The 16,181-nt window shown below is 39.5% G+C and overlaps 1 protein-coding gene across 6 annotated transcripts in view; it reads right to left on the minus strand.

The window, feature by feature from the left end:
- Window positions 1–16,181, minus strand: part of TEX2 (testis expressed 2) — a 44,483-nt gene that overhangs the window by 3,471 nt on the left and 24,831 nt on the right. For all 6 annotated transcript variants that reach the window (XM_039562354.1, XM_039562355.1, XM_039562357.1 and 3 more), the window contains 7 exons: window positions 15,032–15,232; window positions 13,020–13,356; window positions 11,655–11,902; window positions 10,174–10,323; window positions 8,672–8,771; window positions 5,556–5,688; window positions 1,799–1,921 (listed from right to left, as the gene is read on the minus strand). In XM_039562354.1, the coding sequence (XP_039418288.1) occupies window positions 1,799–1,921; window positions 5,556–5,688; window positions 8,672–8,771; window positions 10,174–10,323; window positions 11,655–11,902; window positions 13,020–13,356; window positions 15,032–15,232 (1,292 nt within the window). The remainder of the gene's footprint in view (window positions 1–1,798; window positions 1,922–5,555; window positions 5,689–8,671; window positions 8,772–10,173; window positions 10,324–11,654; window positions 11,903–13,019; window positions 13,357–15,031; window positions 15,233–16,181) is intronic.

Here is a 16,181-nt window from a genome sequence, read left to right on the forward strand (position 1 = left end):
AATTCTGAACAGATACTTGGCCAAGCAGTACATCCCAGAGCCTGCACCCAGCAGCTGTAGTCTGGCAGCTACAAGTGTCTGGCAGAAACTCTGTTCAGTCTGAACACTCCTTCCCAGATGGCACTGGAAACGCAGCATTTTTTAAAACTGCAAATACACTTATATCATTTATGCCAGCAAGCTGGCATGAGAAGTGACTACTTGTCTACTACCATTCCAAAAAAATTGTCGAGACACTGATGCACTAAGACTTGCACGAATCATCAGCATAGAAGGCCCAACTAATTATTTAACTGTGTGCGCTGAACAAAAAGTTTTTAGTTTTAACCTTAAAATTTTAACCTTAAAAACCATAGCATTTTCGAGTATAAGGATGCTGAAAAAGAGGAGGAAAACGGTTTTGGCAGTGGGTGGAATGATATTCCAAAAATGGTTAACTATGACTGCAAAAAGTGGGCTTTTCCTGGCAATTGTCAGACAGCATTCCTGGCTTTTGAAACAGATGCTTTAAGGACTGAATGTTTTTTCTCACCCCTATCTCATGTTGGAAATATACACTCCAAAAATAGCACATTTGGTATTTTCCACACACTATATCATGTCTAATTGTGGCTCTTGTGTTATGTAGCAGAGATAATCTTCCTAAGGAAATGACATTTTCCTATCCAGGGAAAAAATATTATCATTCTTACACAGACTTACAGAGTTTTGTCCTTAGCATGACACAGGAGAAAAAAATGTTCAGCTGATATAAAAAGGGTAAATAAATTTCAATTATGGGATGTTATACTAGCTGTATCTTTACCCAGAGAAAGAAGTTACTCTCTCATCAGATTTTATAGTGGTAGTAATGCAGATTTTTAATAATAAGATGTAAGAAAATATTTTCAGTATTTTACATTAAGATTCTTCGTGTTCTCTCTTTGTCCTCTTGATAAAGAATTCTGTACATGATCTATGAATTTGCAGAAGATATGAAATGCATCAATTGCAGTAATTCAAACAACTCTTCACACAATTTTCAAAAGCGTTTAGGAGTAAAACGCTAAAATTCCCTGGAACATTTTGAATAAGTCATGAGTCTTCTGGTACATTCACTGTAAAAATCACTTAGATATGTTCAGACATAGAAAACATTGTGATTGTCTCAGACATTCTGGGCTGACTACAGTTTTCTCATTGCATGGTCTAATTGCAATCAGATGCAGAAAGCAAAAAATCAGAACAGCAACCGAAACAAGGAATGATGTGACATCGCTGATGTTGGGAAATTTTCTTTGAAATCTGTCCACAGCATCAGAGGGCAGTATTGCACAGCGCAGACACATGAAGTCCTCAAGGAGAAAAAAAAAACCTAACACAAAACTGAGCAAGAAAAATAGGCTTGAGTAACAGTTGTTTTCTTAAAGAAAAGAAAATGGAACACTGGAAATAAAGGATCGGCAGGATCAGTGCGGGGATAATACTGCATAGAGAGGGTTTCAAGTTTTCACACAAAATCCTGTTCTTGGCTCTGCTACCAGGCAGGACATGCTGGTGAAAGTCCCCAGAACTTCTCTGGCCTCCCAGCAATCCAGTAGTGAAGGGACTGGAAGGTGCCCAGTGGAGCTTGGAGCAGTCCCTGCAGGGCTGGGGTGAACAGGGCTCCACTGCTGCCCTCTGCCCTGGAAATGGGCAACTGGGGTTGCTTCATTGCTTGGATATACTCACACTCTGCCATCCTGGGGGACAAAGTGCATCACAGGACTGACACCAGGTATCAGGTGTGGGGGGAGGGAAGGATTAACAAACATCTCACCCTTCTCCTCCTGGGGTCACCTGCTTCTCTCCTGCCAGCTCAGGAGCATCATCTTCCTCTGAAGACCCAGCGCTGGAGGATTCCTCATCGCTGTCTGCAAGACAATATGCCCTTGGCCTGAAACTGAAACAATGCAATTTTCCAGGTCAAATGTAATATCCTTAAATAGCTATTCATACTGTACAGCTTTGGCTGACATTACAGGTCTCTGAACTGTCCCCTCCCCTCTTTTATAAATGCTATCTAAAAGAACAAAATCAAACCCACTCTCAAGTCAGTCTGTCAGAATCAGCTTTCAAAACAGAAAATCTGTTTTCCCCAGTGGAACATAATCCTTCATGAAAGAGGCTGGCATGGGGGTGGCTATTCTACAAATTCAAATCAAATGTGGAGATTATTCAAAATACATTTGGAAGCATCTCTGTTGCTGCTCGTGGTTTTCCATTATTTGAGCAGAATTAGGGTTGGACAAGTCATTTTGTTTGAATGCCATGGGGAAAAAAGTAAAGTAATAAGTGCTGCCCTTTGGGTACAAAATACCACACAGTAGTAACTAATTCCTAGACTTAAACTGTGGAAGAATTTATGTACACAATCACAAGAAAAATTTCAAATCTTTTAAACAGATTTAAATCAGAGAAGGATACAGTGGATACACTTTAGTATTAACAGATCTCACTGAATGCAAGAGCTTGAAGGAGTTACACAACACAGGCTTCACAAGCACATGGCTTTCACCCTAGGGACTATACCCAGGACTGTAATACTCTACAGCACGTTCAGAATACAGTTTATAGCTGTGTCTTCTTTCTTTTTGTGTGCATGTGTGTTCTTGGAAATGTTTTTGAAGCATTAATAGCCTCACGCAGGGCATGGATTGAGGCCACTGCCTGTTATTCTGTACACAGAACAAACTGGTAGTTGCTGCATGAAGTCCTGATGTAAAGGGACAGGTCAGGTGCAACTCCTTCCCAACTGGAGCAGTGATCCCAGGTCCTGTCTACACTGAAGAACTTCCTACCCAGGCTACGGGATTAGAATCACAAACCTCTTCCTATCCAGAGCACCATTTTGTATGTGCAGAGGAGTGAAGGAGCAAAGCAAACTGAGCCACCTCCTTGAGGATGTGGGGGTGGCGGGTGGTGCCTGTCACTGGCCCAAATAGCAACACTGGAGCTGTTTCTCACAGAAATTCAGTTTTAGGTCAGATTCAAACTACACGTTTTCTACCAGGGTGTGACCTCACTTCTCTTTTCTGTGCACGCTGTAGCGCCCAACTCAAAGCATGCCCAGGGCATTCTCAGGGCTTTCAAAGGTGTCACCTTCTTATAAGGAAGTTTTTTATTTCCTGGTTATAGGGGTCCTCTGAAGTGCCTCACAAGCACCAAGTGGGTCAGGCCACAGGATTTCCTCGCATTAAACAAAGCAACAATAAATAAGCTTGAGTGAGATTTCAGGGGAGCTCTGTATACAATGGACCATTTATATGGCACAAACATTGGCAGAAAAAAAAAAAAAATCACTTTGGAGCTACTGTATTGTTCCTGTAAAGATTGCACAATATTTTATGAATTGCCATTTGTCAGTTTGTTTTTATGTGGTTCAACACAGCCAAAAGGACTGATGGGGTAAGAAGCCGCAATAACTTTGAGTTAACCTGCCTGCTTTTGCCTCATCTCCTGTTTAGCAGAATCTGTAATGTATTAATTTTATAAAATTGGCAATTAAACAGTTTCCCACCCTTTCTGAGAGCAGCATCTTCCTGAGAGGGCATGCAAGACAGCATTACCAGACTGTGTCTCAGCACACTTCACTTCTATTTCAAACAGCAAGTGCAACAGTGACCCATTTGTCTCGCTTTACACTGACAACAGCCACAGACAGTTAAACCCCAGAGCTGTTTCCCCCCGCCTCCTCTCTCTGGATGAGTAAGTGCCTTTCTCACACCACTTTGTGGTTACTGCATCTCAAGCGATGGTTTGTTCTGAGCTCTTAAGGGCCAGAAATCAGCTCAGCAATCAACACACATCACTTACTGACAACATGACCATGGATGCAAACACATGCAGAGTAATTTGATTTGTCACAGCAATTGTCAACTGATAATTTAAAAAGCCAGTAGAATTAAAATTAACTAACACATTGGAATGCATAGATGAGAATCAAACTGTTCTATACTCTTCAGTCCTCAATTTATTTAATATCCACTTTGTTTAAGGAAAAAAACCAAACAAACAAGTAACCAAAAAACCCTCACCCAAACTAGAATACATTAGACCGCTCTTTATGTAAAGCTGGTACCTGGTCCTGAGCTTTGAAACATCCCAGGCCCTGCGCAGGGAGCAATGCAGTTAATGCTGATACCTTCAAGTAATCGGTTGCTTGGCTACAGGCAGTTAAATCTGCCTTGCTGGGGGGCCTATTGCTCAGCCAGCAGCAACCTGATTTTTAAATATGAAACCAGTGTGTTCACTAATTATTTCTGAGGCTGTTCCTGCACTGAACAGATATGAAAATACACAAAGAAAATCCTGAAGGGGTGGGGAAGAAAAGCAAGAATTTGATTTGTCTAGACATTTCCTCCTCTATCCCCCATTTTCTGGGCAGGCAGGATTAAAGGGATTTTGAAAAATTCACACCTACCAGTTATACTGATGTAAATTGAGAAATATTTATTTCAAGCAGTGACAACAACAATCTAGGTTGATTTTAAATCCTCTGAATTTTGACCAGTGTATGAGATCATTCAGCCATTAGTTTTTTTCACGTTTATTTTCTTGTCATGACTGCACTGAAATATAGTGCTGCTGTAAGTATCACTTCAAGATATCTCAGAATAAATGGTCAGAGCTACGACATGAGTATACAAAGCATCTAGTATCTTAATTGTGAAAGACCATACCATTTTGTTCATAGCTAAACAAATGGCCAGATTTAGAGACTATTTTCTTGATTTGTAGGCAGTGGTTGTCTATTAAATCAGAGACCACCTACTGTTCAGGGACTGCAGATTTCTTAAGTACAAAGAGAATACAGCACCAGAAAAATGGACACTCCACAGCTGGGAGTGGATCCATCCAGGGATGGGTATTTGAGAGGTGCCACTCACTAGATTAACACAAGTGGACAGATGGGTGACATTGAAACATCGCAAAAATGAGAGGGAAAGCACAAATACAAAGGAGGTAAGTCACTGTATGGTGTTTTCTAATTAGTTCATCTACATAAGGCATTTCACTTAGACATAGCAGGCAAACAGAAGATGGCTATGAGGAAAAATAAAGACTAAAGCAGGAAAGCGATTACTCCCACAATGCAAAAACGCCATTGAAAAAGTCTTTACATAACAGTTAGAGTCTATTTATATTGTATACTACTTCATGTTTTCCAGTTGTAGCTGTACCATGCAGCAGTAGCCTGTTACATGTGTCTATTTCTGCATGTATGTATTTCCAGTATCTGAGTTTTATCTGGCTAAACCCCAAATCATGCATAAGACAAAACTAAATTTTAGTCACAGGACATTTTAAAATCCTACTGAAATATATATAAAAGATAATTGTACCACAGAAGCCTTTTATTAAGATGATTCTCAATAGTGCAACCAAACAATAAAGTTGCACGGAAAAGCCACGTTCCACACCCACTTGTATGAAACATCCCCAAAACTCCCTTCAATCTACTGCAGAGCCAGAGCTGCAAATGTACAAGGAAAATCCCAGCTTTTCACAATGAAAGCACCACTGCCGTCCCTTACCCTTCCTTGCCAATCTCGCCAACCTTAAGTGCTTCACCAAGAGGCTCTTTACCAAGTTTGGTCAAGTTCATCTTGGTCTCTAGGGTCATTAGAAAAGATCCATTGTAGTACATTTCCAAATCAATCCATAGTCCTAGAATAAACAACAGAAAATATGCCACTTTAAGAGCAATCACAAAACAAGCTTTCTGATCACATTAAGCTCATGGAACAAAGCCAGATACAAATCCAAGACACACTGAAAGAGAGCGGTGAGTACAGCTAATGGTCTAAAAAAAAATTACGGTGATTTACACACACCTAAACTGCTTAAGAGATCTGAAATGAGATAAAGGAAATAGAATACCATCCGGGATTCACTTCGAAACTATTTACAGCATTGCTCCAAGCCAACCTGTAATGGGGACACTCCTCTACATCACTGATGCTGTCCAAGTGAAGCACAACTTAAAATCCCAGAGCAATATTGCTTCTCTCACAGCACAGCCTGCAGCCTCTTGTTTTGCCAGTGGTATATTGAAGAACTGTGACAAGGTTCCCTCAGTAACTGAGCTACAGGCATTCTTTTATGATTCACAGTAAACAGGGTCATTACTTAGACAATTCTAGACATGCAATATTAAGTTAAATCCTATTGTCTGTGCCAACTATTTGCTTTTTTGCAGTCTCCAAAAGAATTGCCTTGGGAATACTTTAAGATTAGCTCGTGCCTTTTAAGTGACACCCTGCACCAAAGCTGTAGGTATTTGTGATCCAGAGATTGGAACACAGATGCCACTAAACAGAGATTATGTATCTTCCTTTTCCAGATACTGCAGCTGCACAAAACATTCCCTCACCAGTACCCGGCACATCAACTACTGACCCATTCCACTTTTATTTACTTATTTGGAAGCAATTAATGGTGAATAAAACTGAAACCAGGACAAATAGTAACTACTCTTTGTGTTTTATTGATCTGGAAAAGTCACACTTTATCAGTTAAAGAACTACTGTTTTCTTTTCTGCAAAAACATATCCATATCATAATCCCACCCATTTGTGATAACAGAAATACAGGCAGCTCCCGAAGACCTAGTCACTGACACCCTGTGAGGTTACATGCTGGAAGCAGGATGAAGGCAAGCTGGTGCTTTACTAACCCAAATAACTCTTTTCCATCACAGTTTTTCTAACACTATTCTAAAAACAAAACACGAACTCAAACACAAGCTTATAAAGATTTCTCCTCTTTACAGTAGATCAGTAAGATCATAAAAAACAAGACAACAGCTACACAGACTTTTTGGATAATCAGTGAGCCAGCAGGATTCAATCATCAATGTTATTTTAACAGTAGATCAAATTAAGCAAAGGATGCCATTACTGAGAGGGAAAATTCCTTCTGACCAGAAAATGTTCATATGCTTTTTCCAGGGGGGAAAAGGGACGGAGAGGAGTGAAGAACTGGGCAGATGGTATAATTTATTCCATCTTCTGGTTGCCTAGCCTTGACAGAATTACAGTAAAAGCTATAGCATATGCTGTCACCCAAGCAGGACTGTATTACCAGAAACAAGATCTTTTTCTAACATTGTCTGTTAACAAATTTAGTTATTTTGAGAAGGCATATAGTAAAAAAAGTATTTTCCTTGTAACCAAGCACTGGTAAAAAAGAGTAAGAATGAAACAAAGCACATCACAATTAGTAACTGCAATAAAGCCTCAAAAAGGCTACCTCAAACACTTATTTAAAAAAACCCAAAACTTAGAAGTGTTCATTCTGGATACTGCCCTGAAACTTTAGGGGTTTTTTTCCCCATATTCCCCAATAAACCAAGTCGTTTATCCATAGATCAACTTACCAAGAAATACATTTATTGTTATTTATTGAAAACAAGCATTTCCAATTATCATCCCCTTGTTTATACCCTTTTAATATAATAAGAGAACCAGTTCTTCCAGTAATTATTCACTGCAAACTCTATTCACTCTTAAAAACTCTAAAGAGTTCACATGTCATTCAACAGTATGGAAGAAGTCAAAATGATTAGAAATCCTACCATAAATGTTTGCTTGTCACAGTTTAACTGAACAAGAAACTGAAGGAACTAATTGATCTCACTGCTGTTTCAGTAATTACTTGAAGCCAAGTGTTCAGTCTCCTAAATCCCATCTCATGACTTAGAACTACAGTCTTTGGTTACAAAAGTTACAAGAACAGAGATAGAATTCAAAAAATGTTTAAATCAAGGCAAAGGGAAACACACTGAAAAGAACCCTGAAAGGAAAGCCTGATTAAAAAGAAACCATGAAATCACTTAACAAGAAACACACATGTAAAGATTTTTTAAAGTTTTCCTTTGTTCCCTAACTCAAAATAAAACTTCTACCAGTGGTGCAGCCACTCTACTGAGAACACTGGAGGACTTCTTAAGTACTGTGAAGAACCTGCTGTCCCACACAGGAAGCATAAGGCAAGAAGCAGCAGTATGTTTTAGTTCCCCAAATACTGACTGCACTCCACCTATTCCATCTATTCAATTATTATTTCTCTGAAAAAGACAGATTTTGTTCCTCATGACAACAAAACAGTTTTCTCTTTCCAAACATGCTTTGTTTATAAAGCTCAGTGGAAAATATTCTTTGGAAAAGTTGAGAGCAAAGTACCCAGTGTTTTATAGATAAGGCTTTTCCCCAAAGAGTTGCAAGTCTCAAGCAGATAAAGGCAAACAATAGCATTTGGATACAACAGGCAGCATTAACTAATGTACATCCAAGAAGATTTTAATAATTCCCCAAAGTCTGTTTCATTCAGTTTTATGAGGGAAAGGTTAGCACTTACTATCCTCATGCTTTTAGTCAGTGATTTGTGTGGCACGAAGTTTTTAGTATTAAAGTCTGCATCTCCGTTGCATGCAAATTTTAGTTTAGTTCCGTAATTATTTCCTATGGAAAGACACAATCACAATTCCATATATACAGAACTACATTTACACCAAGCCTGAGATAAAGACCCCTGAGTATCTCAGAAAAAGCTCTTATTAAATGTACCTAAAACATCCACAAGATAAACAGATCAAAATTCTGTTCTCCACAGATACAAAGGCAAAACCAGAAGGCTTTTTGTATTTTACCTCTGTGATCAATAGAAGGTTTGAAGGCTTGAAGGATCTTGGGCACTGCTATCCCCATGTCAAGCTCAGTCAGAGTCAGCTCATTCATGAAGTAGGGCAGCTAAAAGGACAGAATATAAAAAGTCAAATACATGTCATGGAACTAAATACCAGTTTCCCGAGAGAAGAAAGGTCATTAAACTTAAGGTCATTAAGACTGAGCTGAAGTGCCACCAGTGAAAGAACACGAACATAATTACACAAATTTCTTACTATTCTAGAATTACACCGTTTCCAGTTTAAAAACTTTTTAGGGAGAGATTGGGCATCTGTATTGAAGTTAAGATGCTGACCTTAAACTTCCAGCATGCTTTTTAGTCAAAGTATGTAAAAAAACTCAAGAATTAAGTGTAAATCCTATTTCACTGTGAATAAAAATCAAAGACTTCTTTGAATTTTAACTTCAGTCACATATTTTATCATTGGTTTTATCAACGTCTCAGCTTCTTTTATCTTTGGCAAATTCTTTCACAGAACATTACATTTTAAATCTGTGTAATTGTTTTAGTAAAATAGAGGCACAGAATCATGATGATTTGGGTATCTATTCACTTAAATATTTCTAATTGATAGAAAATATATCTCCTGTGAACAGACACTGCTTTAACGCATCAAAAATACATCCAGTCCCCATTCCCAGTCTTTCCACTTAAAATGTTTCCAATGAGATGTCTGGGTACTCTGCTGTCACAACTGTGGAAGCAGACAGGGCAGAATTAGGCTACTGGTTATTTCCCAGAGCAAAGGCACCACTGTCTCACAGCTGGTGCTGGCAGCTAAATTTCTGAGCTTTTGTCAGCAAAACAACAACTTCCTTTGCCTTTAGGTTTGTCAGCAAGGCAACAACTTCCTTTGCCTTTAGGAACAGGTGAACTCCTCCCCAAACACTAGGAGCTGAAGGCCTGTGATGAACTGCTATTCAGAAGGGTTACAGGAAGGCAAGGGGAAGATGGAGAAGTCACTCAAAAGCATCACTCCTCCCCTCACCCTTGAGGTGGTGCAGCTAATGGAAGCTGTGTCCTGTCACCCCACAGAGTTTTTCCTGTAACTATTGCTCCCACTTCTCCTGAAAGTAGTTTATGTCTGAAGTTAACAGGAACACATTACAGTTCTGGTTCCCTGACGTCCTCCACCTTAAAAGCAATCCACTATTTCCCAAAGCAGATTTCCTCATTTATATGCAGTTCTATTTATCCCTAATGTAAGTACAGTAATACTTCTAATTTTTACATAAAAATTTGACAGATACGATTAGCTAATCCAGCTGTAGTTCATTTTAAACAGAAGCAGCAAAGTTAACATGCTGAGATCCATCAGAAACTGAACTGGAATTCTGTAGCACATTTATTGTCTTTTACATATAAGTGTGAAATAAGTCTTCCTTGTACCATTTTAAAACTCAAAGATCATGTGTTTCATTTCCTTTACAAGGAGTGTATAATGCATGTCTCCAGATCAGATACCTTTATTTTGCTAAGTTTCATTTGGATCTTCTTTGACACTAGATCAGACCAATACTTCTCTCCTAAAAAATCCCAAAATATTCTTCCGAGCAGAGCATTCACCCAGACCTCCTGTTCTTCTTCTTCAGCTTCCACGTTGGCATCTGTCAACTGAAAACATAAAGCAGGTTATACAGCCCTATAAATTTTATAAAATAAGGACAGAAAAGGCCTGATTTACATGTAAAGTTCAGTGTTAAGAGCCTGGGTCAGCTTAGAACACCAAATGCTCAGCACAGGGAGCAGCTTTACAAATGCATCAGCTGGGCTGCTACGAGCCTGTCATCATCCTGATGTGCAGCAGAGGGAATGAGACCACACAGATATAGACTGACCTCTGGCAATGAAATGAGAAACTTGTATGTAACTTAACCTCTGGCAGAAAAAGCAGATAAAACCCAGAGTGGGCAGACTTAGAAATGTGTTTGCAGTAAAAGATACTCTCTTCCCAGTCAGATCTGGAAGAACAGGTTCTCTACTCTACTGTTTACTTCATCAAAAAATTGGAAAGCAAGACCCGATCTTACATCCTTAAATATAGTTTGTAAACGCCACAAATAGATGATAAACACAGTACATGAAAACACACTCCTCCTTCCAATGTTTGTATATAGTATTCAGGAAACTATATTGTTCCCTCTGCTGCATTAAAGGTTTTGTTTACAGTCCAAGAGAATTGTCTTGGTTTCCTTGAGAACCATCTTGAAACACCTGGAAATATTATACATTCAGATGCTGCATCACTGACTACACACACAAAAGCCATGGCAGCTGAAATAATTTTGGGTGTGTACACACACTACCATGAAAAAACAGGAAGTTTTCATGAAGGAAACACAACACATGAAGTGCCCGCAATGACAGAAGAATTTACCACCCATCATTACTCCAAGCAGAACTCCTGAAGCCAGCAGAAAGGCAGTACTTTCTAAGACAGGCAGGTAGATGCTACAGTTCTGAACATCATCTCTTGGCAGCAACTGCTTATAAGGGCTGCAGCCTGGCTCTGCCAGGACGGCTGGGTGAGGAGCCTCTGCTCTGATGCAGGTTCCCTGCCAGCAGTGCTCATCTATTTATAGAATGACTTCTGACACGTGCCAGATTCAGCAGCAAATTCATCACAGCTTCAGGAGTTGTTGGGGGTTAGAATATGTCTTCCTGGGGGAACACAAGATGTGTTTATTCATATGCTACACCACCATGGCCTCCTACTCACTTTTCTGGGCAACGTGTGAAAGTCTGGAAACAAAGATGCAAGATATGAATTATAGCTTTTAAACAAACAGTGGTCATGCTTAACATTAAAGATCTGTTTATTTAGAGTGTTGTACTTAGTATTAAGGTTCTGTTTACTGAGAGTGACTCAAATGCAGTACAGGAGGCCAAAGGATTAGTAAGAGCTACAGACCTTGTTCACCATTCCTTTAGAGCACAAGTATTACCTTTTTCACAGCTGTAGGGCTGCTGTCTGCACTGAAGACTGGACTACCTGAAGGGCTTTTCTTTTCTTGTGGAACACACTTTGCCATATAAATATTGTAGTCCAGAAGCATTTTCTGCCTCACATTGCCAGCCAGGTCCTTGTGCTTTGGCTGGGATGTGATTTCTTCTGCACTTCCCTTGCTGCTGCTCCGGCTGTGTGTGAGAACTCCAGACTGACTATCACTTCTACTGTGTGCTGGCAGCACCCCTAAATTCAAAGGAATAGTACCTGTTCAACAGAGAATAAATCTGACAGCCAAATACCACAGTGTATCATCAAACTTTAAAGGAACACATTTATTCCGCAGCTATTTCTCCTGAAAAAAGACCAGCATGGTGCTTTCTTATTTTAAAGGCTAAAAGTAAATTCCACTGCTGCGTGTTTAGGTGGTCCTAAACCCAAATTAGCCAATATTTGCTATGATTCAGCAGGATGTGGGACTGGAGGTGTCAGCTGATCAATAGCATATTTAAATATGGACACTCACATATGTATAACACATGGCAGAATTCCCAATAGCCCTGCTGGGGAATGCTTAAAATAAAAGTCAGGTGATTGAAATGCACCTATGACTACAGGGTTTTTTTCCTAATCTAATTATAGGCTGTTACAATTAAAAGGACTGTCAAAAGCATGTAACTATTAGAATTTTAATTAGCTATTAATTTTGTATTTGCATTTCAAGAAGTTATGTGCCAGAAACAATAATGTTAACTAATTTTTAAAAAGCTTCTCAGAGAATAAAGACAGAAAAGTATGAGTCATTCAAGTTTAAAATTGTATCAGAGGATGGGTTTAAATTAATATTCCAAACAATTTATCAGTACTATAGACGAATATGTTTGTTGGTTCACATAGATATATATTTTCACATATATTAGTGCAGGACCTTTTATTTAAACAGATAAATGTGTTTTCTTGTGACACTAACCCATGAGAAAGCTCTATCCTTTACAGAAGACTACAGTGGAAGGAAGAATGGAGGAAGAAAAATGGGTAATAAGAGAACTGAGTCTAATACTGCAAATGTTGATATCAGTTCTAATGTACAGGAAAAAAAAGACACTGAACAATTCATCCTTACAAATACGACAGGAGTTATTACAGTAATTGAAAAATAGTGTATTCATATAAAATAGTAATAGTTGAAAGCATAGAGCCAAGAGGGGAAAAGGTAGGGGGAAGGTGGAAATGAGAGGCCAAGATAAGGAGAAGAGTATCTTTGATATTATTTTTTGCTTGTAAAGATCACTGTGGCACACCAAAACATAACTTTGGTTTGTTTCTTTTAACAGACTTCTACAAAAATACAAAATCTGAGTACCTGGCTTGCTCCCACACAAACTGGGTGGCTTCTTTGCTTCAGACTTGAGCTTTGATGCAAGAAGGAACCTTCTGAACCACTCCTCCTTCTCCCTACCTGTCCTTCCAAAGAGATAAAGCACTTGATCCTTTTGGCAAGTGTATTTCGCTCCATCCTGAGGTTTCTTGGATTCCTCGTTGTTCAAGTCCACTTTTTCAGCAGGTAACTTTTCCTCTGCAGTCTCCTTCTCAATCTGGGCCTTAGCCATGAAGTCATCCTGTTTGGCAAGTTCAATGCAAATAGGGTATTTCTTATTCCAAATTCGTTTCCGTGCCAGGCTCTTGGGAACCAGGGAAATCTGAAGTATAAATGGAAGGGTTAAATGAATTTATTTTTCACTTGTATCCTCTATGTTTCTATACTCAAGTAAAGAACACAGGAATGCAAGAGATAAAGATCCCACACTGGATCTGCCAGTTTAACTAACTCAAAATTGCTGGTGGATGTCCAACACACTGCTAAGTTTCACTATCACTAAGTCTTTGGTGAGCCAAGCCTTGCAATTAAAACAAAGGCCATTTAAGCAGCTCATACCATGTGGATAAGAAACTCTGTTGTCATTTAAATGATCTTATTCTCATGGATTTGCAGAAAAGATAGAAAATCCAGTAACTTTATTTCTGGGGCCAGGGGGAGATAAATAGATAACAAGATAAAATAATTGGAGTCCAAACTGAGTTTTGAACACAACTTTTCATGCCCACCTCATGAAATTGAGGGTTTGAAGTTGGTGACAGCCACATCAAATACGTAAGAGTCAAGCCATAAGACTGATTTGCAGATAATTATATTCTAAACTCAGTATACTTATATAGAATTAAGACAATGAAAGTGATGAGAAGAGTAGATAAAAAAAAAAAAAAAAAAAAGAGTTAAAAATTCTTAGGTGGGGTCTAAATCAGTAATGTTCTCCAAAAACTGTGGGCAAATACCTGAAGAACAGGCATCATTTGTTTATTACAGTCAGGGCATTTGGCATTTCTGTAATCAGTTGGGGCTGGGTGGGGGGAAGTACTGGAAATTTTTCTAAGATACCATGGGGAACCACCATCAGTGAAGTGCTCCCCCAGTATGTGACAGCTTTGCTTGTCTTCATGATGGGAAAACAAATCTGCAAAAGACAGGAATCTAAGTTTTTGCTTTATCTTTTTCACTGTCTTCCTTCAACGGAAGGCAGAGTTGACAGCACGCTCCTTTCCCATACAGACTCAGAGAAAAGGAGGGAGGTTTTCCTCACTACTGCCTTGGTCCCTTTCTTCCTCTCACTTACAGTCAAGTGAAGCATGGTTTCCTCCTACATCTGTACTGCCAAGGCCCTCGACTGATGCAGGACATTAAAAAAATCCATTCTCTTAATAATTAGGTATTGATGTTTTACTTAATACAATGCCAATGGAATCAACTTCACATGGCAACTCTTCACATACTTGAGGGAGGCAAACAACATGTAGGAATGCTGTCCCAGCATTATTGTTGATGCAGTCTTCCAACTGCAAAAATCCTGATCTCCTTCCCTAGACTGGGGGTACCCAGAACAGGTCATGTTCCAGACACTTCTCACTCTCCTCTTTCACATTCACTCTCCTCTTTGTACATTCCCCCTCTGAGTGAAATGCAAATGTTGCCTTGGGGTAGAGACAACCACTAAAGATGATGCATTTTGGTGTAACCTTCAGAACAGCTCTGCAGTCATCTCATGCATTGGGAATGAGTCTCAGAACTCCCATGAGTTAACTTCTGCTCTCAACTGCCAGAGGAAAATTATGCCTTTCCCTTATTGTGTAAATATGTACTTTCTTCCAAATCCTGCTCAATCTTCCTCCCCAGCGCAATCTTTCGCAAGTTAGTCACAACAACAGTTTTGTTTAAATAATGACAGAACGTGAAAATAGAGGAATGAAAAAAATAATTCAGAGTTAAAAAGAATTTGCAAAGTATTCTTTGTTAAAATCAGATGTAAGTAAGGCACTCACCTTGCTATCTGTTAGTTCATAAATTTTTTGACTGATGTAGGTGACTTCAGGCTTTGGCTCATTGTACACAGCTCTTCTAGAAATATTTTTATTGGGTTTTGAAAGTCGTAGGGTGCTTCCTTCGAGTCGCACATAGACGGAGTGAGTCAACGTAGCATGGTATGTTTCTGGATCATAATTATAAATTTCATTCATCCATCCCTAGAGAAGAAGACACTTGTTAACAGGCTTTTAAGCTACTGGGAAACCAAGTACAGCATGTACCTAAAAACTTTAAATTATTATCCAAGCTTCTGCCAAAGTTATTCCACTTACTGCACAAACAGAACGAGGCAATAAATGCCCTAAATGAGGTAGCACCAATCTAAGAGAGCATGAGATGAGGACGGGATCTCAAGCACACAGCCTGTTTTTTCTGACTCAGTCACCTTGTATATGTAGCACAGGGTGCTCTCACCTCATCCCCAGGAGCCACAGTGGGATCTGCAGATGCAGGATGCTGGGAAGAGCCACAGGGCAGGCGGGATGAGTGGCACAGCAGCTCCTCTGCTCCCAGCAAGCTTGGATACTTTAATCACCCAGAGCCCAGGCAGAGCAAACAGCCTGTCTGCTCACAGACAGCACTGACATTGTAATCACCACAATTAAGGACTCAGTGGAAGACCACAATGGAGTTTGCTTTCACGCACCATCACCGTTTGAGATCATTTAACATGTTGTGTAACTGCCCAGCTACAACACAGGAGTCATACACGTGGATTAAATTCAATTAATTTCTGTGCTGTGAAAGAAACAGAAACAAACCAGCCGGTCCCCACGTGAGCCGCAAGTCCTGCTGTAACAAGCCTCTAAGTGCTGACTCTGACCATGGGGGTGATGTTACTCCTCCAACATCTGATTACAGAAATGGAGGTGATAAATGGGGCAGAAGGCAGGCAGAACATTCATTCAAGGAGAAGTTTTCCTTCTCTTAACCTGCCATACAACATTCTTTGATCATTGTTTTTATCTGCACATCAGAACCTTAAATTCAGCATACTCAATATTCATCAACGTCAACAGAAAGTGAAAGGGAGCAGAAAGTAAAATGGCACTTCTACAAACTCCTGGGTGATTACAGTGGGGGAAAGTGGGGAGGGCTGAATGAGCA

The sequence above is a fragment of the Corvus cornix genome, chromosome 18 (genome assembly GCF_000738735.6).
Source record: "Corvus cornix cornix isolate S_Up_H32 chromosome 18, ASM73873v5, whole genome shotgun sequence".
NCBI classification, from domain to species: domain Eukaryota; kingdom Metazoa; phylum Chordata; class Aves; order Passeriformes; family Corvidae; genus Corvus; species Corvus cornix.